This window comes from Myotis myotis, unplaced genomic scaffold (assembly GCF_014108235.1).
Source record: "Myotis myotis isolate mMyoMyo1 unplaced genomic scaffold, mMyoMyo1.p scaffold_m19_p_1, whole genome shotgun sequence".
Classification (NCBI taxonomy): Eukaryota; Metazoa; Chordata; class Mammalia; order Chiroptera; family Vespertilionidae; genus Myotis; species Myotis myotis.
In genome coordinates, this window is record NW_023416313.1 from 71991393 (window position 1) to 72015961 (window position 24569).

General features: G+C 43.4%; 1 protein-coding gene across 3 annotated transcripts in view; it reads right to left on the reverse strand.

Annotated features, from left to right (window-relative positions):
• Positions 1 to 24569, reverse strand: part of SLC9B2 (solute carrier family 9 member B2) — a 57640-nt gene extending 33071 nt beyond the window's left edge. For all 3 annotated transcript variants that reach the window (XM_036341022.1, XM_036341014.1, XM_036341032.1), the window contains exons 1-3: positions 23854 to 24569; positions 3737 to 3876; positions 2396 to 2576 (exon numbers count right to left, since the gene is read on the reverse strand). In XM_036341022.1, the coding sequence (XP_036196915.1) occupies positions 2396 to 2576; positions 3737 to 3826 (271 nt within the window). In that variant the 5' untranslated portion in view covers positions 3827 to 3876; positions 23854 to 24569. The remainder of the gene's footprint in view (positions 1 to 2395; positions 2577 to 3736; positions 3877 to 23853) is intronic.

The window sequence follows — 24569 nt, forward strand, 5'->3', positions numbered from 1 at the left end:
ATTTCTCCTATTACACGTCTCCCAACCTAGGCTCTAGTGTAGCCTCCTATACTCTTAGTTCTTAAAATATATCTCAAGTTCACTGGTATTTTGCAGAAGCCTTCAGGGTGAAAGCTAAATTGAGGGCTTATTTCTCTCTCTTATAATTTGGTTTGGTGTCCTGATGATTTCCTGTTTCCTTGATAGATAAAAAATACATTAAAAAAGACTTAAAAATTTTTTTCAGATATTTTCATTGGTATAAGTAAAATTGTTCATTGAGTCTTATCTACCATATTGCTAGAGATCAAATCCAACATTTCATTTTTTAAACCCTCATGGAATTGTTCCAGATTTTCTAGGCTTATGCTGCTATTACTGTTAAATAACTAAGGGGCCTTTGGTATTTTCAACAGCTATGGGGGCTGAAATTTCTGTGCAGTATTAGAGGTGTAATGGGGAAGCAGAATTGCCAGCTACTAAATTTTACTTTCTCACAGCATAAACCCATTTTTTATACTAAATTCAGCCAGGTAGAATTAGGAGTTTTTCACTTTAATGGAACTTTATTATCTCATAATGAGATCTGGTTATCCACTTATTGATGAGAACAAATAATTACTGTGTTAATAAGTATATATTGGCAATACACTGGCCAATAAATATACATTGATGATATAAATTATATATTGATGGAAATAAACACTGTGTTAATAATTTTAAATTTTTTTCCTACTTTAAGACCACTTTTTTAAACCTTGAATTTTCTTTTCATTCCCCATATTCAAAATGCAATTCTAAATACATAGCAAATGTACATTTATAAGATTTCCATAAATCACATTTAATTCAGTTAATAATTTACTTCTCATTTATGATTTTGGTAATTTGCATATTCACATGTAACATTTACTTCTTAAGAAGAATACTTATTTATTCTGAATGGGCACAGGAAGTAGTATAGGAAAAAAGCAGTCTGGTAAGCCTTAGAAATAGAAGTACAGGAAACAAGTAAAGAGGTATTTATATACTGAGTCACATTTCTCTGGCACCTGGATGGACAATGACTATAGAATTTTTAAAAAATTAGTCTCAAAATCACATCACTAATTTATACCCCATCTTTATCTGTTTTACTGCAAATGTTTTAACTAGAAATGTGCCATAACTTAATGGTGCAAGTTAAAAAAAATACAAAGGACAGAAAAAGTATTAAATTACCTGTAGCCATATTGACTATATGGCTATATTTTGGAACATGGTTTTTTCTATGTGTTTTAAATGAAGTTTGAGGTTTCTTTTTCTCATGGTAGTTTAGAAACAGACCTAATTTCATTGAAAACATGTCTAGGCCCTAAAGTATACCTAATGTATTATACTTGGCGTCCATTGCCCCAGTTGAGAATGATAAAAATGTCGTTCAGAGCTCCCAAATGAAATACAACTACAAAGAAGTGAGTCTGATTTTTCAATAAACATAATTTCTAGATCAAATGTGTTACATTTTTCAACATATTTTCTTTGGGAGGCAATATATTTATTTTGATGATGCTGTCATTCCTCAATACAATTTGTGAAATTGTTTTTAAATTTGCCTTTACAGGCAATTTTCAAACTCCTCCCCCTTTTTCCTATTATACCACACATCCTCCAATGTACATAACACACACATAAACATAAACACAAACGCACACACTTCCTTTCTTGAACAAAACCCAGCATTACTCAGTTTGAACATCCACTTATTCATCAAATTGGTATCAGAATAATGTCTGGCTGCCTCCAAAAACCAAATCCATGCCTCAAAGACCGATAGATCTCAACCCTAACAATATTCAAAACCATGTTGAAATAAATTCCCCAAAGAAAAATCCCCCAAATATTTTAAGTAATAACACCTTTATTGGAATAAGTTGAATTGCAAACCAAGACCTTTACTTATAAAATGACACGATTCACTTGGAAGTATAAACTGAACTGTGTTCCCTCGAACATCGGTTGCATTAACTCACAGTAATAACAACCAACACTTATGTAGTGCTTTTCTGTTTACAAGCAATTTCTCAATCACTTTTCTTATTGGAGCCCTAACATAGTCCTGTGAAGTAACTCAGATACAGAAAAGGAAAAGGTCCTTGATCCCTGCTCTTTGCCTCTTCCAGGCCTCTGGAATGGTGATGACCACAGCGCTCTTGGAAGCCTGGTGTGAAACATGGTGGAGCCCTTCAGCCTGGGCCCCTGAATGACTGTGTGGAGCAGAGCAACTTACCATTGTGAATTTTTCACCTAGTAGTTTTTTTGTGAGAGAGAAGTAACTTCTTTTTGTCCTTTAAACCATATTATTTAGAATCTCCCATTATATAACAACTTTGTATTTTACCCTCTGTTTCTGAATTTATCCTTACCATTTACATACCATTTGTTATTACTTTATCCAGTAAGCCATGTGGAGGGCAAGCAAATGTTTGCCTTAGTCTTTGCAAACGATTTGATTCAGTTGATGTTTCTTGTAGTCTTTTTCCACTGCTGGTCATACCACTACTTCCTTCAGTTGATTCACTTTCATCTAATCCTATTTGGTTTATAACAGGTTCCTCCTGTGTTTAAAGAAATTTTTAGAAAAAAATTCTTAAAATTGTATATTTGTTATACATTTTTTTAAGTTACTGAGCCATCACATCACAAATCAAACTCCCATTGCTAGAATCAAGGCTAGTACTGGGAAATGGATGGCTTTATTATTAATCAGCTAATAGTTGGAACAAGAACTATATTGGGTATATTTGCCATTGAGTCATTATTTGTCTCATTATAAATGTTTGAGTCACATAAAATTTCATTATGTTTTACAATCCTGGGTTTAAAAATGAGCCTATTTAAGATATGATTCAAGCCCTGGCTCAGTAACTCTGTTGGTTGGAGAGTTGTCTCATACACCAAAAGGTTTCAGGTTCGCTTCCTGATCAGGGCACATACCTAGGTTGTGGGTTCATCCCTGGTCAAGGTGCGTATGGGAGGCAACCATCATGTTTCTCTCTCCCATGATGTTTCTCTTTCTCTTTCTCTCTCCCTGCTTCTTTCTCTAAAAAGTCAATAAAACATATCCTCAGGTGAGGATTAAAAACAAACAAACAAAAAGATATGATTTAAGGCAATAGTTGGTAAATATTTAAAAGTAATCCAGAAGAAAATAACTATCTTTGGTGAAAATCAATTCTCACTTATTCATCTGCTTGAATTTAAGCAACAAAAAAACTACTAGATATAGTAAGGGTTTGGCTGGGAACATAAAGAATTTCACAGGCTCTTTATTTTTCTAGCCTTATGTTGGGCCAGCTGCTAATGACTATCTGGGAAAACTGGTAGTCACACCTACCCTGGACTGTATGAGTTTGGGGATTAAGAACAGGAATAATTACTCAGATGGTGTGGCTCAGTGTTTGAGCTTCAACCTATAAATCAGGAGGTCACAGTTTGATTCCCAGTCAGGACACATGCCGGGGTTGTGGGCTGGATCCCTAGTAGGGGGCGTGCAGGAGGCAGCCAATCAATGATTCTCATCATTGATGTTTCTATCTTTCTCTCCCTCTCCCTTCCTCCTGAAATCAATAAAAACATAATAAAAAATTAAAGAACATGGAGAATTGTTAACTGAGTGATATAATGAAAAGAAAACAATTCTATCATAGATTTGGAAACATATAGTCCTTTCCTTAAGGAAATAGTTGGGATGAACGTCATGTGATTGCAGATTTACCTGTGTTTGTTGATACGCAGAGGCTGTGTGATTCACCCCTGTGGATGGTTCCAAATCTTCATGTTTAACTGTTTTATCCTCATCCCCCATGATTTATAACTAAGAATAAGATGACAGAGGGGCAACAAACAGGATCTGTTCTGAAGGAGAAATAGGATAGATAGAGAATGGCAATCTGAGATTTATTTATTTATTTTTCCCTATTTTGGCAATCTGAGATTTAAACAAATAAATTAAACAGCAATTTGAGCAATTTAAACTAATGACTTGTACTCATTTTTTCCCCTTAGAACTCTGAACATCTAAAATATTTTAAATTAGACTATTCTTAGTTTTTAATCGTTAATCTTTTCTTTGATTACAATATCTTATTCTAATTCTTATCTTTTTACCTCTCTTGAAAAAGCCCTTGTTGACCATCATACTTTTCTATGATTTCTTTCCACCTTGTTTTTGTGATTTATACTTCAAATATTCCAAGTAATACTACCTTCAATTGTCTTCTCTGCTTCAATGAAGCAGAAAACCTCCAGGTAATTTTCCAACGTTGATATGAGGAAATGGCTCACCAGAGAGAAGTCTATGGATTCCATCATTTTCAGAGAAACTAGTGTCACTAATTCTTGCATGGTTGTTATTTCTAAATTAAAGTTAACCCCCCCCCCCCCACCAACAACATTGATTTGAGTAGCCACAATGTCTTAGATATTGTAATAAGTGCTATGGTAGTCACTTGCCCATTAGTGTGGGCAATTCAGATATGAAAACATATTCTTTGTTCTCCATAGGTTCACAGTATCCCAGAAAAAATAAACTTACACAAAATAACTAAAAAACCTGTAAGGCAGACCTCCATAAGCACCCACTTCAATCCCTTCTCCCTAGGCTTTCTATGCTGTGTAGTCTGAGAGCCAAGTACTCTAATTCTTAGCCACTTTGCAGCTAGAGGTGACCATGGGTCACAGTTCTTCGTAATGAGATATAAGTGGGAGTCTTTCGGGGGAATTTCATTCCCAAACAATGTGGCAAGGCTTTCAAGGATCATAATGTTTACTCTTTACCCTCTAATATTTCCCTTTCTTCTTGTAGGTACACAAGCTGGAGGGCCAGCACCCATCTTTCAACCATGAGATTAAAAGGTCCTATACCACAGATAGTACATAAGTATAACAGGAGGAGCTGGTTCCTTGGTGACATCCTTGAGTGGCTACATCGGTCTTGGGCTGCCAAGCCTTGAGGAAATTGTTTACACCACTATTAGAGGTCTGCTGGCTTTGGAGTTGGACAAACCTGGGCCTGAAGTTCAGTTCCATCATCCACCAAATTGTAACTAATTCCTCTTCTATACAATGGAGGCTAGAGTTGTTCCAACCATACATATGGTAAGTGTTCAATAGTGTTGGTTGTTAGCCACTCATATGCCTTCTTTCTAATAATCATAATTCTCTAAGAATCTTTTTGCTTTTACTATTAAGCATGACAAGGTATCACCAGTCTTGAAGAATTTACTACTCAATCCCATTGATTTTCTTTATCATGCTTTTTACCTCTTTCTTTCAAGGCTGACTTTTTTAAAAAAAATATATTTTTATTGATTTTTTACAAAGAGGAAGGGAGAGGGATAGAGAGTTAGAAACATCGATGAGAGAGAAACATTGACCACCTGCCTTCTGCACACCTCCTACTGGAGATGTGCCCGCAACCAAGGTATATGCCCTTGACCGGAATCGAACCTGGGACCTTTCAGTCCGCAGGCCGACACTCTATCCACCGAGCCAAACCGGTTTTGGCCCAAGGCTGACTTCTTGATTAGATGGATATAATAACACTCACCACTGTCATTTCTTCACCTCTCTCATTAGAAGAATTACATAGACACTCTGGAGCAGTGTCACTAGAATAACCTCCTTTATGAAATTCCCCAAATCAGCCAATTCCACCACTTATGAAGAATATTTTAAAATAGCCAACAAGTACAAATGATTATTTACAGTAGATATAAACTACTGGCTAAAATGAAGCTTTAAAATTTTTATTTTATTAATATTGTGGTTCTTTTTAACATAATCAAAACTTGGAATGTTGCACAGTATATGCTATCTGTGGGTGTTAACACAGTTTCGTGTTCTAAAAATTATTTTTTCTGTCTCCCTATATACTCTCCACCATAGAAGCCAAAGTACTTATTTGAGATCAGAGAGGTATTGCAGGGAGAAAGGTAAAATAAAGTACCAGTATTCTAATAAGTCCAGGAAAGCAACTTATAACTAATTGGTCAGCTCTTTTTATTTTGTTATGGTTCCATTTTCAAAAGAACACATACCACCCGTCTCACTTCAGAAAACCACTTAAACTTAGAAAAATTACAAAATTGTAACCTTTACTTAAAGCAACCATGTCCATGGCATTTACTGTTCATAGTCCTTGGTTCTTGAAATTACAATGGTATATGCTCTATTAAGAAGGCAGTTTTGCAAATAAATAAATAAATATCAGAAAATATGCAAAAAATGCCCTTTAAAGGGTCATAAGAAATATCATGAAATCCATTAAAAAGTAAAAAGTGTATACTCCTTACTCATAAAGAGACACTTGAGGCCTCACCTCTGGGCCCATTAGCTCTTATTTTGAAAACAATTCTAATGACTTTGCCCCTCTAATCTCTAAACCTTTGGAAGATATTATAAGCTAAATGTAGGAAGAGATTGTGATAGAGGCAAACTGACAGCAGCATGAGTAACAGCTGACAGCGAGAGACCAAAAAGATAGCAATCTAAGGCTTCAAAATGTGGGGATAAATATCTTTTCCATAAGGGATATTTGAAGCTTTGGCCTGACAAGCATTTCCCACCTGCCCCATCCCTTTTTTGGGGTCACAGAACACTCATTTTCTTTTGTGGAATCCCCATCTCCTCTGTTCCCCATCCATGTGGTTCATGAGAGACTGTCATCCTCACCTCCCCAAACTCCATGCTTCACCAATGTTCCAGAGACAGGACAGGCCTGGCCAATGGGGGAACTCCCTCCCAATCACATTGATTGTTTCAGCCATGAGCATGTGGCCCATGCCTCACCAATGTGGGTGACATGTAAGGTATTTACTAGAACCACTGGAAAAGAGCTTTTTTGCTAAGCTCCAGAGTGTGATATACAAGGCAAGCCTTCTAGAGAACAAAATGACCACAGAACAAAATAAATAAATAAACCATGGTGGGGAAAAGAATTGATCTGACATGTGGGTGTCCGGGATAGAAAAATTAAAAAGTGAGAATATATGACCCAAGTGTGGCTGACAAGATTTACTTTCAAGTGCCGCTGCTCCGGTATGCCAGTGGGTCCCTTCCCCCTCCCAGGGATAAGTCATGATTGGTCAATATCAATCTTTGGAACACCATTCCTTTTTGCCAGCTGTTGGTTTAGGGCTAAGCATGATTCATTTCTTGCCAGTGAAATTTGTGCACAAGGCTATTGAGGCCACTGGGTAAGATTTTCCTTCCTAATAAAAAGAGGCAAGGAGAAAATTCTCTTTTTGTCTTCAAAGGCCCTTGTGTTTGTGTGGGGGGGAAGGTGGGGGAGGGGGGGCGCGCAGAGATGGGGACTGTGTTTCTTGGAACTCTAACAGCCATCATTTACCCATAAAAAAAAGTCAAAATTAGTTCACAGAAAGCAACCTAGATCCTGCTATCATTGGGCTACTGAACAAACCCTGTATCTACTTACTTTCAAACATCTTGTTGTATGAGAAAAGTAAACTTATATATTTTTAAGGCAATTTTGGCCAAATATCCTGTTACTTGCCGCCAAAAGCAGCCTAACCCGTGTAACAGATGACTCTGATGCAGAGCCAACTCTGCAAAGCTATGATAAGGAGTAACAGTGAGCACTTTGGCTTACGCAGGCTCCCTAGCTTTTTGACATGGTGCAAAAAAAAAAAAAAAAAAAAAAAAAAGAATGATCACAACAAAGAAGATGAATGATCACAACACTACCTTTGTATTGATAATTCTCAAAAATTTTCAGAAAATAACATTTTAGTGCCAAGGGTTTTAGGATCATTCTTTCAGTCAACAGAGATTATATAGGTTGTAAGGTTATATAATTTCTCTCCCCAACTCTTACAACTTGAAGTGAATTTGTAATGTTTGAACACTGAATAAAACAAAATAGCTGAACTTACCAGCATTTGATTGTTTTCTAAATTTCTACTCAAGTAACAAGCAAGGCAACAACAGAACACCATTATCATTGCTGCCTATAACTTTTTTTTTTTTTTTGCTTTCTCTACTTGGCAAAATTCTACTAGTTACTCAAGATCTAATTTAAAAGTCATCCCAATTAGTATTTCCCAAGTCCATGTAAACTAACTCTGTCCTTTTTATTTTCTGAGGACTCATTCATTCATTTACTCATTCATTTAACAAACATCTATTAAGCTCTTGCCAAGTTCTATCCCTTTTGCTGGAATTCAGAAGTGAACAGGCTGTAATCTAGTCATCAAGTAATAGCTCATTTTTTAAGCAACCATAATGAAGTGTGGTAACTTTCAATTTTAGGCACATCACTTAGGCACACAATTTTAGCAACCTCACCCCTTTACAATCTGTGAAGTTCATCAGACTTTTCCTGGGTGTCTACAGTGTGTAAGGCACCAAAAGCTACAAAGGTGACTGAGATGCTGTCTCTCTTCTTTAAGAGAGTGATAGAAACTAATATGTCTTCACCAAACTAGTTTCTCCCTGCTGCCTGGGCATTCAGATAGTTAGCATTTCCCAGCCTCCCTGCAGGTCAGTGTGACATGTGACTGAGGTCTAGCCGATGGGATGTGGGAATAAATAATGCCTGCTGAAGGCCGGGGAGGGTTGGGGGGCAGGAGGGAGGGGGGTAAGAGATCAACCGAAGGACTTGTATGCATGCATATAAGCATAACCACTGGACATAAGACACTGGGGGGTAGGGGAGGCCAGGGGATTGTCAAGTGGGGGGGAAAAAAAGGACACATATGTAATACCCTTTGTAATACTTTAAGCAATAAAACAATAAAAAAAATAATGCCTGCTACTTCCATTCCTCACCTGTAAGAAACATATCATGCAATCCTCCACATTCCTACTCTCTCTTTTCCTGACCATTGCATGGAAACCAAAGTCTTAGGGGATGGCAGAGCCCTAATATACAAAGAGTTGGGTTCCTATATCACTGAATCGAAGGCCACCAGCTAAATACCATTACATGAGTGAAAAATAGGCTTTACCCGAGAGAGAGAGAAGCTTCCCTTGCATTGTTACTGAGATTCTGGATTTCACCTGTTACAGCAGTTGGCGTTACCTTTAGGTAATCTTATATAATAAAGAGCTAATATGCTAATTAGACCGGACTACAGAACAACCTTCTGGAATAACCAGTGGGCAGGGCTGAGAGGCAGCTGGGGCTGCCAGGGCCGAGCCCCTTGAACGAATTTCGTGCATCAGGCCTCTAGTTTAATAATCATAATGTGAGAAGTGTAGGCATAGAGTTAAGCAGGGAAGAGGAAGTATTGCCTTGCTTGGCTGGGGTCAAGTGATACTTGAATAAAGCCTTGAATGATGACTTAGTCTTATAAATAAAATCAGGACCATTACAGGCTGGGGAACTACATGATTAAAGGATGAGAGGTGGGAAGGAAAGTGCATATAGGGAACTCTGTGTATGACTATATTAATCAGAGCATCATGTTCAAAATGTGGAGCGGTCAGAGGAGTACGGAGATGAAAAGCCTGAGTAAATCCTGGGAACTGCCTCCTCCTTGGGCCATTTTGGGCAAGTGAACCAGTCTGGATGTTTCTTCTCCTGTGAAATGGTGATAAGGCCTATGTCACAAAATCTTAAAGCAGTGAGGCGCATGTGAGAGTCCCCAGTGCAGTGCTCCCAATGCTCTGTCTCTCTTTTATAAGATTTTCCCTGAGAATGCATATACTGTACTGAAGAGCACAGACAAGGGACACTGGTAGATTCAGACCTTCCAGTCCTTCATATAAACCACAGAAAAATAAATTTTAAAAAATGGGTTTTGAAAAAGGCAAAGAGCTTTTAGTATATGGACAAGGTATACTTAATTACTTTATAAGGCTGTTAGAAACCTCTAGAACTTATCACAAGTGTGCTTTCCTTAACAGGTACTACACATGACTACACAATACTACCCTCTCGTCACACAAGTGCATACATTGGTAGCCCCATTTCCCCCTACGCGATGCTCCTAGCCTTTCTCTTAAACAGATGTAAGCCCTTTCCCACAGAGGAAACCTCTGTTTTATCACTGGGGTGGGTGTGCTGACCAAAGAGTCAGTGGCCTACTGATTATCACTGGTAAATAACTGGTCATGAACCAGATATTCAACAATCTCTATAAATGCTTTAAACAGACAAATGTTTTACATTATACTTATAGAGCAAGAGACTTCAGAGATAGTCCAGTCGATAGGTAACACACTCAAATGCCTTCAGGGCCAATCTCAAACCTGGGGTCTGAGGCCATTGGAGAAGGCACAGCCCCACTGAAGACATTGAAATCACTGCCAGCCTCTGGATCTAACCTCAGGGTTTCATTTCTCATCTAAGGAAACTGAAGAGTTTAGGTGTAGGTGACCCCTAGAGGCTATATAGCAAACGCATTAATCAGAGGCAGGGAGAGCAGAAAACCGAAACCACTCCAGGTATTTTAAGCAGAAAGAAATTTCATGCAGGGAATCAAGTGAACTGTCAAAAGGGCTAGAAGTACAGGATCTAGGCTGGGCCTCCAGGAATGACTTCTAGAATATTAGTAACTGAACAACTGAACAGTGTACTATTTTTGCACAATTAGGAAAGCCAACAGGGACGGTGGAGTTCAAGAACACCACTGGCAGCCGTGACCCCGAGAAGCTGGGACCTGGAAGCTGCCTGGAGAGGGAGCACAGACTCTGTTGTTCGCCACCTTCCTCAACTGCCTCTTCATCGCTACAGAGCAGGTGAGTCAACACAACAGTGCCGAGTCTGGCCCTCGCAGGCTGTACGTCCTTGCCAACACCCGCAGTTCTGGAGGCTGGACCCTGACATCTGCAGGACCTTCCTCGCCAACAGAAAACAGCCCCAAATAGCAGGGAGAGGGCCTCTGCCTCACCCCTGCCTTCGAAATCTCAGGCAAGTCATCTATTTGCCTGTCCTTAATTTTGCATCCAGAACTCTAGCTGGAAGGCAGTGCGGGGAGTGTTCTCAGCTCTCCAGTTTCTCCTGGACAAGAAGGCACATCGGAAGTGGGGGGAATGGATTTGAGCACCCAACTTCCATAACCAGCACAGCAACTTCTAGTGTAGGCTCCCGGACTCTGACCTACATTACGGACCTTTTCCCACTTATTCTATAAGGCCTTCTATGCAAACCCTAAAGAATAAAACAGCAACAACAAAGGGCATAAACCTTAAAGGGTATAATTCTAAAGATCTTAAGAGGCTGGAAAATACATTGTGTGAATAAGTCACTTTGCTCAGATCATTAGTATAGCATGAATCACACTCCCTAACGACTTGTTAGATACACTAGGACCCTTTGGATTTGGATCTACTGAAAGGCAGGAGCTGTATTTGATTTCTATTTGTATCTCCTATCCCCAGGCCTGCTTGGCCCAGAGAACACACACAGGTGTCTGCTGAATTGAGATGTTTCACTCTGGACTTGGAGAGAAACAGCCAGATTTCATGAGTACTAATAGCTGCAGTGACAGGCGAGGTCCCCTTACAGAGGAGTGGGAAAAGGGGTGTTAGCCTTTCAGTGAAAACAGGGGTTGACCCGGATAAGAAAGGTCCCGGTGCTGTCCATTTCTCGATGGGAGGCTTAAGGAAATGGTACTTTCCTGCTATTAACCTTTTAGGACCACAAATCTCACCTAGGGTGAGATGACAAGCGGATGCCTGGTCAGTAAAAGAAGCCACAGGCAGACTCGGCGGGCCGATCTGAGCAGGTGGTTCTCGTCTCCCGTCGGGATTCTGGTTCTTAGCACCTCGGGGTGCTAACCTCGCCCACGGCAGCAACAAACAAGAGCAACCCGGCGGCGCCACAACAACACAGCAGGGAGCACAGCCGGAAACGCTGGGCGCAGCTGCAGGTCTCTGGCCCTGCAAGGCTGACTGGGTTCCCGCCGCAGACGCCGATTCTCCGGACCCTCCGTGTTCTGCGGGGACACTCACCTCGCGTTTCCAGCGCTGGCACCGGACTCTGCCCCGCGACTGGGAAAGGAGCCGAAGAGGTCTGCCAGGGAGCCCCGTGGCTGCGGCCCCGCCTTCTTTGCACGCGCAGGGCGGCCCCGCTGAGGGACCCTGGCGCCGGGGCAGCGCGTCCCTCCCCCCGGGAAGCTCCCAGGGAAGGTGGGGGGGAGCGAAGCCCCGGGCTCGGCGTGATGCGGGGCAAGGCCAGGCCCTGGGCCGGGGGCGCAGCGCGGGCCCTGCAGGAGCCCGGGGTGCAGGTCCTGCAGCCGTGGCTGGTTCATCGGTCCCTAAGCCTCTATATTCCGGACTTAAACGCCACCTTTCAGTTGTACTTTAGGAGTCTTCTGTGCGAGGGAAGATCAAGGTTCATTCTTCTGGTGACCCAGTAAGTGGGACAAAATCTTGTTCTTCCCCCTTGTGTCGCTTCTTTAGCACGTGCCCTTCTTGTTCTTGTTTTAGGTTTAACCTTTCCATCAGCAGTTTATTTTTTTTTATTATTTATTAAATCTTTATTGTTCAGATTATTACATTTGTTCCTCTTTTTTCCCCCCATAACTGCCCTCCACCCAGTTCCCACCCCACCCTCCTCCCTCACTCCCCACCCACTGTCCTCATCCATAGGTGCACGATTTTTGTCCAGTCTCTTCCCGCATCTCCCACACCCCTTTTCCCCCCAAGAATAGTCAGTCCACTCCCTTTCTATGCCCCTGATTCTATTATAATCACCAGTTCATTCTGTTCATCAGATTATTCACTTGATTTTCAGATTCACTTGTTGATAGATGTGTATTTGTTGTTCAAAATTTGTATCTTTACCTTTTTCTTCTTCTTCCTCTTCTTAAAGGATATCTTTCAGCATTTCATGTAATACTGGTTTGGTGGTGATGAACTCCTTTAGCTTTTTCTTATCTGTGAAGCTCTTTACCTGACCTTCAGTTCTGAATGATAGCTTTGTTGGATAAAGTAATCTTGGTTGTAGGTTCTTGGCATTCATCACTTTGAATATTTCTTGCCACTTTCTTCTGGCCTGCAAAGTTTCTGTTGAGAAATCAGCTGACAGTCGTATGGGTGCTCCCTTGTAGGTAACTGACTGTTTTTCTCTTGCTGCTTTTAAGATTCTCTCTTTGTCTTTTGCTCTTGGCATTTTAATTATGATGTGTCTTGGTGTGGTCCTCTTTGGATTCCTTTTGTTTGGGGTTCTCTGCGCTTCCTGGACTTGTAAGTCTATTTCTTTCACCAGGTGGGGGAAGTTTTCTGTCATTATTTCTTCAAATAGATTTTCAATATCTTGCTCTCTCTCTTCTTCTGGCACCCCTATAATTCGGATGTTGGTGCGCTTGAAGCTGTCCCAGAGGCTCCTTACACTATCTTTGTATTTTTGGATTCTTTTTTCATTTTGCTTTTCTAGTTGGGTGTTTTTTGCTTCTTCATATTTCAAATCGTTGACTTGATTTTTGCAATCCTCTAGTCTGCTGTTGGGAGTCTGTATAATATTCTTTATTTCAGTCAGTGTATGCTTAATTTCTAGTTGGTTCTTTATCACAACATCAAGGGTCTCATTAGATTTCTTGTAGATCTCATTAAGTTTATTGGCAGTTTCTAGAAAATTATTGAAAGACCTTAAAAGTGTGGTTTTGAACTCTATATCCAGTAGTTTGCTTTCCTCCATTTCTGTCATTTGTGTCCTTTTTCTTTGTCTCCGCATTTTTTATGCTTCCCTGTGTTGATAAAGTGGTTTTCTGTGCTAAGTGTCCTCTAGGGCCCAGTGGTTCAGCCTCCCCAATTACCTGAGGAGGACACTCTTGGTGCATCCCCTTGTGGTCTTTGTTGTAGTTAAGCCTTGATTGTTGTAGGTATCACTGGGAGGAATTGGCCTCCAGGCCAATTGGCTGTGAGAATCAGCTGTGTCTGCAGTGGGAGAACTTCTGTGCTGGAGACACCCCTCTGGGGCAAGACTTGCTTCCATGGGGCTTTGGTGCTCACTGAATCTGCCCCCTGAGTGTGTCCTTTACGTTTCCACGGAGCTGCAAACTGGATGGTCCCACTCTGACCTCTGGGCTTCCTGGCTCCTGGATCTCTAGGGAGGTGCTAATCTAGCCTTTGCCTGAGGCTATCCAGCAAAAGCCTCCCTGCAGGGCTTGGGCGGGGTGGGTCCCACGGGATCAACAGGGCAGGGCTAGCAGTTATGGCTGCTCTCAGTCCTGCCCTCAGAGGCTTTGCTTCTCAATGTCCCGGTAATCGCTGCAAGCCCCTCCAAGAGAAAGCTGCCCTTGAGTTCCAACCGCTGCCAGACAGTCCTGCTTCTCCTGTATGAGTCTGGGTCCCTAGAGACTCGCCCAGAACTGGAGCTCAGAGCCTGAGGCTCCCTCCCAATTGAAAACGACAACTGCACCCTCAGCCACCAGCCCGCTCCGCACGCACCTCCGCACCTTAGTATTTTACTTCCGCACTGCGCCTCCTCTGAGTCTCGGTATGCTTTTCTCTTTCCTTCTAGTTGTAGAATTTCCACTCAGCCAGCCTTCCTGTGGTTCTGGGTGATGTCTGTTCCGTCTTTTAGTTGTATTTTTGAAGTGGTTGTGCGAGGCAGCAATCTCCGGCGTTAACCTATGCCGCCATCTTGGTTTCCCCTCCAGTTTGATTATTTTACCTTTAAAACTACCTTCCCTTGTCTGCCTTTCCTCTGTATTTTGACCCACCAAGTGTGTGCATATGCCCGCACATCCCTTTTGGGGTATTTTACATTTTCTTCTGAGATAGCCCTAACCGATTTGGCTCAGTGGATAGAGCATCGGCCTGCGGACTGAAAGGTCCCAGGTTCCCTTCCAGTCAAGGGCATGTACCTTGGTTGCAGGCACATCCCCAGTTGTGGGTGTGCAGGAGGCAGCTGATCAATGTTTCTCTCTCATTGATGTTTCTAACTCTCTATCTCTCTCCCTTCCTCTCTGTAGAAAATCAATAAATTATATTAAAAAAATGTGTTACCTGTTTTTTACTCCTTTAAGCAAGTGCCAATTTTAATCACCTCTTTCCAGGCAAGAGGGACAATGGTGAGTAAATGCCTCCAGCAGACAGAAAGCACTCATTCTTGTCTCTGGGGTCCTTCTTTGTGGAAAGAATGGATGAACCTAAGTTCCGGCCAGGAAGCTTTTTCAGAGCATCTAACACGATTATTTCCTAAACTGGCCCCTTCCTCTTCTAAAGCTTGGCCAAGTTTCTAGTTACATCCAGCTTCCTCTGACCACAGGAATGAAACACATTTTCCCTTTTCTTTCAGTCATATGGTCTTCATTGATACATCACCCAATTTCATTAGCATGACTTTGGAGAACTGAACTATTGAGCTAAATTTTACTTTGGTTTTTATTGTGTATAATGTTTTATAGTTTACAGTTAGCTCTGAGGGAAATAACTACGAGGGAGCATGTGTTAAAGTTAGAATGCATTTTGTAGAATCGAGTTTATTTAGAATTCATTTGTTCATAGCTATACATATGCATGTGTGTGCGCTCACAGCGTGAAGTACTTCAGAACAAACTTATAAACTTTAGTGTTCCATACTTCACTTGATAAAAAGTTACAGCATTTGGGTTATGGTGCACCTAAAAGAAATGGAAGTCATTTGGCCCAACTTCCTAATTTCACAAACCAGAAAACTAAAATCCAAGATAAACTGGGCAACGTGGTCTAGGTCACAAACCAAGCTCTCTGTGATCCCGTAGAGCAGCGGTTCTCAACCTGTGGGTCGTGACCCCCTTGGCGGTCGAACGACCCTTTCACAGGGGTCGCCTAAGACCATCCTGCATATCAGATATTTACATTACGATTCATAACAGTAGCAACATTACAGTTATGAAGTAGCAACAAAAATAATTTTATGGTTGGGTCACAACATGAGGAACTGTATTTAAAGGGCCAGAAGGTTGAGAACCACTGCCATAGAGGAACACCTGGCCCAGACCCTCACAGTGAATCTTATAATCAATGGACTCTTTGGGAATGCTAGTCAAAATATCCTTTGCTGTCAGTTTAACTCACTTTTATCAACTGCAAAATATTCTTCCTCCTAACATGTTATTCGTTCATTGTCCATTTCAATATTTTCCTTGTTACTATTAAGGTTCTAAGAGAAAAGGCTATCACTGTTTATTATCTACTCTATATGTGCATCATACCATTTGCTCTTTTGAAGTAGCAAAAAATAAAAATAAAACCCTGTAGCTAAATATACAAGAAAAGGCTCTTTCTAATCATCTTATAGAATTATCACCTGTGAATTTACTTAAATGTTTTCTTGAAAAATTTATTTTCTTCTTTATGTATTCCTGATACATGATTCATTTATATTCATTTATCCAGAGACTATTTCTAAATTTCATGTATGTCCTCTTGTCTGTTATCCTAGAATTTGGTGAAAAAAAATCTATACTTAATATAAGAAATATTCCCCACACTGACAATACTGCCAAGTTAGTTAACTACATTATTTTAGGCCCATGTCAAATATCATTGTTTATTTTAATAAATATTTTTTAGTTAGACTAAGAAGTTAAGCATTAAGAAAATAGTATTTAATTGTAAGTGATGGCATCCATTAAGTATAAATGCCTAATTATATTTCTTTTATGTAACAGATTAGCAATATAGTTCTGATTAAACTCCTTTAAATGTAAATTATTGAGCCAAACTGTAATAAACACCCCAGAGCTTAGGAACAATAGTAGCTTACAGTTAAATTAGGTCATCGCAGTCTCTGGCTCTGCTGCAAAGGTCACAGCTTCCTCTTCACATTTTTTACAGCCAAAAAGAGCACGTCACGGTATAGCCAGGGGTGACGGGTTCCAGGAACCTAACCTTTCAAAGGGAAGAGTCTATATCCTTGTTGAGAAATGGAGCAACGAACTTTGTGTGTGTTTGGCCAACTGTTTTGTGGATTTTGTGAATAAAAGTTTACTTCTATATCTGGTTGGGGCTGCAGTTTCATCCTCGCTTCAGTGGGGTACTGGCACTGCAGACGCTGGCCAGCTGAATAAAGGCTCCTAAATTCTACCCTTTGGCTCTAGTGGTCATCTCTTACGGGTTGCCCCATAATGTTATGTGTTCACTCAGCGAGATAGACCACCGACTCAGAATTTAAATTTAAGAGCCTTTATTAAGCTGGCCAGCTGACTACAGCGCGTCCCTCCACCTCTGGGAGCCTCGCAGCTTGTAGTGCAGACCAAGGGTCCCGCAAGGCTTTTTTTGTGTGTTTATTTATTTATTTATTTATTTATTTATTTTATTGCTTAAAGTATTACAAAGGGTATTACATATGTCTCCTTTTTTCCCCCGCCCTTGACAATCCCCTGGCCTCCCCTACCCCCCAGTGTCTTATGTCCATTGGTTATGCTTATATGCATGCATATAAGTCCTTCGGTTGATCTCTTACCCCCCCCCCCTTCTTCCCCCCTACCCTCCCCGGCCTTCCCGCTGCAGTTTGACAGTCTGTTTGAGGCAGCTCTGCCTCTGTATCTATTTTTGTTCGTAAGTTTATAATGGTCTTTATTATCCATGAATGAGTGAGATCATGTGGTATTTTTCCTTCACTGACTAGCTTATTTCACTTAGCATAATGCTCTCCAGTTCCATTCATGCCATTGCAAATGGTAAGAGTTCCTTCTTTTTTACAGCAGCATAGTATTCGTGTAGATGGACCACAGGTTTCTAAAGAAACCATCAACAAAACAACAAGAAAGCCCACTGCGTGGGAAAACATATTTGCCAATGTCATATCTGATAAGGGCCTAATCTCCAAAATTTATAGGGAACTCATACAACTTAACAAAAGGAAGATAAACAATCCAATCAAAAAATGGGCAAAGGATCTAAATAAACACCTTTCAAAAGAGGACATTCAGAAAGCCAAGAGACATATGAAAACATGCTCAAAGTCACTAAGCATCCGAGAGATGCAAATCAAAACAACAATGAGGTACCATCTCACACCTGTCAGAATGGCTATCATCAACAAATCAACAAACGACAAGTGCTGGAGAGAATGTGGAGAAAAAGGAACACTCGTGCACTGCTGGTAGGAACGCAGACTGGTGCAGCCACTATGGAAGACAGTATGGAGTTTCCTCAAAAAACTAAAAATGGAACTCCCATTTGACCCTGTGATCCCACTTCTAGGAATATATCCCAAGAAACCAGAAACACCAATCAGAAAGGATATATGCACCCCTATGTTCATAGCAGCACAATTCACCATAGCTAAGATCTGGAAACAGTCTAAGTACCCATCAGTAGATGAATGGATTAGAAAACTGTGGTACATCTTTTTTAAATCTTTATTGTTCAGATTATTACATTTGTTCCTCTTTTTTCCCCCCATAACTCCCCTCCACCCAGTTCCCACCCCACCTTCCTCCCTCACTCCCCACCCACTGTCCTCACCCATAGGTGCACGATTTTTGTCCGATCTCTTCCCGCATCCCTCTCATCCCTTTCTCCCCCAAGCGCAAGGCTTTTTATTGGGGAGAACTACAAAGCATTAACTGGCAGGGTAAAAGTTCAGTAGGAAAACAGGGTCACACCTGGCTGGAGTGTTTCCACAACCCATTCTTTGAGAAACAGGTGTAACGCTTGGCTGGAGCGTGTTTGTGTCCCCGAAGTACAGATTGACATCAAGATACATAGAGTACAAACAAGTTAAAAAATTTTCTTTACGTCAGTTAAAGGTTACATATAGGTTACATAAAGGTTACATACCCATTTCACTATATGACGCTAAGCGTGCATGCCCATCACATTCCCTACTGGTCTTTAGGATGAATCAGACTCTGGATTCATCGCTAGTATCTACTAGCTGCGAATATTGCGTGTGTAGAACCATAAGCTTGACCGCCTGGATGTGGTCATGGATAAAATTGAGTAAGCAGTGCAGCAGACAGGGCCCAAATATTAATCCCACTATAAGTAGAAGTAAGGGTCTGGCCAACGCTGTCAGGAGGGTTGTCAGCCATGGTGACCAGGAGAAGAGATTTTCATACCAGTTTCCTGCGGCCTTTCGAGCCTGCTCCCTATCAGCTAGTCGTTTCCTTAGCTGGCTTAGACTTTCTCTAATCACTCCCAAGTGATTAGTGTAGAAACAGCAAGCCTCCCCTAGGGCGAGGCAGAGCCCTCCTTGCTTCAGGAATAGCAGATCTAGGCCCCTCCTATTTTGTAGTACCACCTCAGCGAGGGATCCTAGTGATTCCTCCAGCTGTCCTGTGGACTTCTCTAAGGTGCTCAGATCCTGATCGATCTGGCGGCCCAGCTCTGGGTAGTTCTGGTCCCCCTTGATGAAGGCTGCTGTTCCCACAGCTGTGGATCCTGCTAAAACCAGCCCTACTAGGAGGGGAACAAGTATTGGGGCCCTCTTGACCCGCCTTGGCTCTATCAGGAGATGCTCCCGCCCCCCCCCCTCCCCCTTCTCCAGAGTAATAATATACCTAGGGTAAAATAAGGGTCAGTACACATAGAGATGGGCTCCCCCAGACTTGCATAGTCAAAGAGAGAACACACGGGGTGATTCCTATGGTACATGCCCACCAAGTCCTATTTGGGGCTACCAGGTACCAGAGGACCCCCGCTCCCGGCTCTCCTCTTAATCTTAGGGTCTGGTTACAATTGTCCTGATAAGGGGAGTCTTTTAGTGAGTAGTTAGCCGAAGCTACACACAGCCCTGTGCCAGAGATGTCCCCTAGGGTGAGCCCCCTCCTTCTGCTGTTCAGTCTCTCGATGAGCCTCTTTCACAGTCCTTTGGGCTATTGTGGCGGCTTGCTGGAGTGCCTGCAAAGACTTAAGCAAATTACGGGTAGAAAGATGGGTGACCTCCTCCTCCCCCAACCTGGGCACCAGTGGTGGCGGTTGCCCAAACATTATCTCAAAAGGAGTTAGCCCTTGGATGTATGGGGTGCACCTAGCTCTGAGGAGAGCAAAAGGAAGGAGACTTACCCAGTTTTCGCCAGTCTCTAATTTTAACTTAGTTAATGTTTCCTTTAAGGTCTGATTCATCCTCTCTACCTGTCCAGAACTCTGTGGTCTATAAACACAATGCAATTTCCAAGTAACCCTCGGAGCCTTAACTATGGATTGTGTAACTTTGGCGATAAACGCTGGGCCATTGTCGGACCCCATGTATAGTGGCAGGCCAAACCAGGGGACAATTTCAGTGAGGAGTTTCCTAACTACTACCTGTGCTGTCTCTGCCTTGGTTGGGTATGCCTCCGGCCAGCCAGAGAAGGTATCAATGAAAACCAGCAGGTACTTATATCCTCCTCGTCCTCCTGGTATCTCAGTGAAGTCCACTTCCCAGTGTTCTCCGGGGTTCTGACCTCAGAACTGCTGCCCCGGCACGTCCACAACAGGGGGCCCTTGGTTCACCTGGGGACACACTTGGCACCTTCTAGCCAACTCTTGAGATAGTTTCTGGAGCCATGGGATGTAAAATTCTCTTCCCAGTAGTTCTGATAGCTTCGTTCCCCCCAGGTGGGTGCTCTGGTAGGTCTGGGAAGTGATAGTCCGCCCCAGGGCTTTTGGCACTATAGGCCTCCCATCTGGCAGAATTAGCCATCTAGCCTCTCCTTCCCGGGCCCTTAGTTTCTCAGCTAGCCTCTTCTCCTCCGGCAGATGAGTAGGCTTCTCTGGGAGCCTTCATGCTGGCAGGGCTATGAGAACTTCTAGGGGCCCTACTGGTCTTTTAGCCACTTCCTTGGCCCCTATATGGCTGCCAGGTGGTTAAGTATCTGAGGAGCTTTTTTCCTTTCCTCCTGAGGTCAGGAGACTTCTTTAAGGTGGCTCCCATGTCCTCCTGTAAGGGCAGTGTGAGAAGATATACCCCTGCATTCCCTGGGTAGGTCAGGCAGGGCGAGTGCCGGGGCACTCACCAGGGCTTCTTTCTAATCCTGGCAGATTGTAGATCTCCTCTGGCTCCTCCTCATGTCACTACTGCCGCCCCCGCATACCGGGTACCTTCCTCTATGAAGCTGCTCTCGTCCGTGTAGAGGGTCTCATCCGGATTCTGCAGGGGCTGGTCCACAAGGTCCTCGCGGAGGGAAGTGAGGGTAGTCAGGGTCTCCTCGCAGTCATGCAAAGGGGCCTCTGCCTCCTCGTCAGGGAGGAGTGTGGCAGGGTTCAAGGCAGCTGTTTTCAGGAAGCTGAAATGCTCACTCTTTTTTTTTCCTTTCCCCACCAGAGGGCCTGAGTGAGTGCTATAAGTTCTACAAGGAAGTCCACCTTTTGGCCCCCCACTGTCAGAGTTATCCTGGGCTCACCGGGCCAGCTGAGCCCTGACAACCCTAATCCACCTCCTCCACCAGCACGGGAGTTGGTTCCCCCCGCACGTTCAGGGCACTCTCTTTTTCCAATGTCCTTCCTTTCTGCAAAATGCATACTGATTTTTCCCAAGCTGGGGTTGGACTCCTTTTCTCCCGCAAGACTTTCCTTTGTCCTTATTGTTTCTCCGGCCCCTTGGGCCTTTTTCCTCGTTTATGGCCAGGAGAACCTTTGCCATCCAGGTGTTTAAACCTGCTGTCGGGTCCTCCTGATTGTTAAAAACCTTCTGGGCCACCTCAACCAACTCAAAGATTGATTTCCCCTCAAAGCCCTCTAACTTCTGCAATTTTTTCCTAATATTTGGGGCCGACTGGGAAACAAATGCAACATTGACAGCCCTCCAATTTTCTGGGGCATCAGGGTTTGGCCCCTGGACTGTCTCTGTCACTTTAGAGAGGTTTGTGGGTCTCTGAGCAGCAGCTCGGATGCCCCCTAATAGAGTCTGGCGATACCGATCGAGAGCCTCCTTTCCCCTGTCACTATTGGGGTTCCAGTCGGGTCGCCTAGAGGGAAACACAGCCTCTTATCTGTATGTAGGCTGTCTATCCGGACCCAGAACAAGTTTCCTCCCTTCCGCCCTGACCCTCTCTCTCTCTTCTGAAGTGAAAAGGGTTTGTAGCAGCTGCTGGCAATCATTAAAAAAACGGACTCCAAAAGAGAGATTAACCCCTGTGGGCTCTGGGAGTAAGAAGGACCCTGGCCCCTCCACTGTACAGGCCACTGGTAGAAAAGGGGACACAGACCACAAAGGGCTGCCGTCTGGACCCGTAGGGCCTGCCTACCGTAGTGGCAACATAGGAACTGCTGGACTGGCGGATGTCACAGGGTTCCTCAGGTTCTCCCCCTCCCTCTCTCTCTGTCTCCATACGCTGTCCTTTGCCTAGTGTGAGGAGGGAAGAATGGAGCCGGGTCCTGGACTGGTGTTTCCGGAGGAAAGGAAACAGGTTGTGGAGGAGGCAGGGGCTCCGGATCGGGGTCATTTGCCACCGTGGGACCGGTGGGTGGAGGAGCATACGGGGGAGGCCTGACCCCGGGGAGTGCCTCCTCACCCGGAACTTGGAGAACAGGGGGAGTTTTGCCCTTCTGGGCCGAAGCCAAGAGGACTATCTGTCTCTGTCCCAATTTCTTTTCCTCATTCTGGCAGCTCTTTAACCACCTTGGTTTTTCAGTCAAAATATCAACCCACACTTGAATATAGGGAATTTGGTCGGGATGACCCGGCCGGCTGTAGACAACATGGTGAACCTGATAAGTAGTGGTTAAATCATAAGTCCCTGTGTCCGGCCATCCCACCTGGAAAGTGGGCCACTCCCATTCAGAGAATTTCTGCAAATCAAGAGCATTAACATTATAACCTTTAAATCTACCCTAGAACTTTAATTTAATACAGTAAATTTACAACCTAGGTAAGAGCAACTGATAGACAGAAATCTTTATTAGCTAAGTGGGCTGATTCCCCTTTAATAGTGAGCAAAAGACTCTGAGAAAAATAACTCTTGCAGCTGCAAGAGACTTTTGCAGGCCATTACAGGTCCAGCTCAAACGTTCAGCCAAGCGTATCAACAGAAAAGCAGAATAAATCAAAGTAGCTTTCACTTCACACAGACCAGTAATGAGCAGCCAAGGCAGACAAACACCCGTAGTGTACACTCTCTTAGTAGACTAGCCCAGGCTGGAGCTGTATCCAGTCCCCCTTCTCTGTAGTAAATTGGCTAGTCCCACACAAACAAACTTTGTCCCAACCCCATGATGATCGGTGGTGAGAGACAGACAAGGGAGGGGGTGACCTGTTTTCACAGATCCTCATGCAGATGCCCGCCTGGCCACGTCCCTTGGAAGCTTAGATTCGTCTTAGCTAAGGTGCACCCGTATAAACGCCGGGCCTGGTCACCTCCATGTGGGGGTGAGTCACTGTTATGCAATATGACGAATTGTGGAACCGCAGGTTGGGGCCCACTCGGACTCTGTAACCGAAGTTGTGGAGCCACACAAAGGAGAGGAGAGGGCATGCGCCCTCCCTCCACACTCACACACTTTCACCAGACATTCACTCAGAGTTTAAACAATTCACCCAATTCCTAACAATTTCCCAATTCCTGAGGGAGCTCTATAGCTTCCCAGGAGGTGATCAAGCTCCCCTTCTACTTACCCGGAGTGGGCCTGATTGATAGGGGGTCGACAAAGATGACTGACCCTATCCCATTTTGACAAAGACAAAGACAACAAAGAACAAAGACAAAACAAACCAGACAAACGCAACCTAAGGTTGCCCAGAACCTGCAGCTCGCTCCTTGAAGTCATGAAAAATTTTCAAAAAACATTGCAGCAGGGTGCACACAGAAGCAGATGACTTTTTGACAACAAACACCAAGATAAACAAACACCAGACAGACAAACCCGGTGCAGCCTACAGCCGCACGAACCAGGGACCCTGGCCACTGTTGTGGCCGTGGGTCAGAACCAGGAGTACCGCTGCGTCCAGCCCTCCGTATAGGTCCTTCCGTGGGACGTCCCAATTTCAGTTTAATGACCGGTCTTCCTTACCTCTCTCGAGAGTCCAGGTGGCTCGGTTTCCGAATCAAAAGTTTTGGGTGGAGTCTCCTCCGCCTCCCTGGGACCCAGGACTGGAGGCCTCCTTGGTAGTCATTCCCCACAGGTGTGGGGTATCTCGCTGCGTGCCCAGCGATAAATGGGGGAGAGCCTCCTGCCTTAAATAGGGGGTCTCTCTCACCCCTGCCGGGGGAGAGCCTCCTGCCCTAAATAAGGGGTCCCTTTCACCCCTGCCAGGGATCTCGCTGTGGGCCTCCAAATGTTATGGGTTCACTCAGCGAGATAGACCACCGACTCAGAATTTAAAGTTAAGAGCCTTTGTTAAGCTGGCCAGCTGACTACAGCGCATCCCTCCCCTCTGGGAGCCTCGCAGCTTGTAGTGCAGACCAAGGGTCCTGCAAGGCTTTTTATTGGGGAGAACTACAAAGCATTAACTGGCAGGGTAAAAGTTCAGTAGGAAAACAGGGTCACACCTGGCTGGAGTGTTTCCACAACCCATTCTTTGAGAAACAGGTGTAACGCTTGGCTGGAGCGTGTCCGGGTCCCCGAAGTACAGATTGACATCAAGATACATAGAGTACAAACAAGTTACAGAATTTTCTTTACGTCAGTTAAAGGTTACATATCTATACCCATTTCACTATATGACGCTAAGCGTACATGCCCATCACAATAACACTACCTCTGGTATTCATTTATAAAGGCGTAAG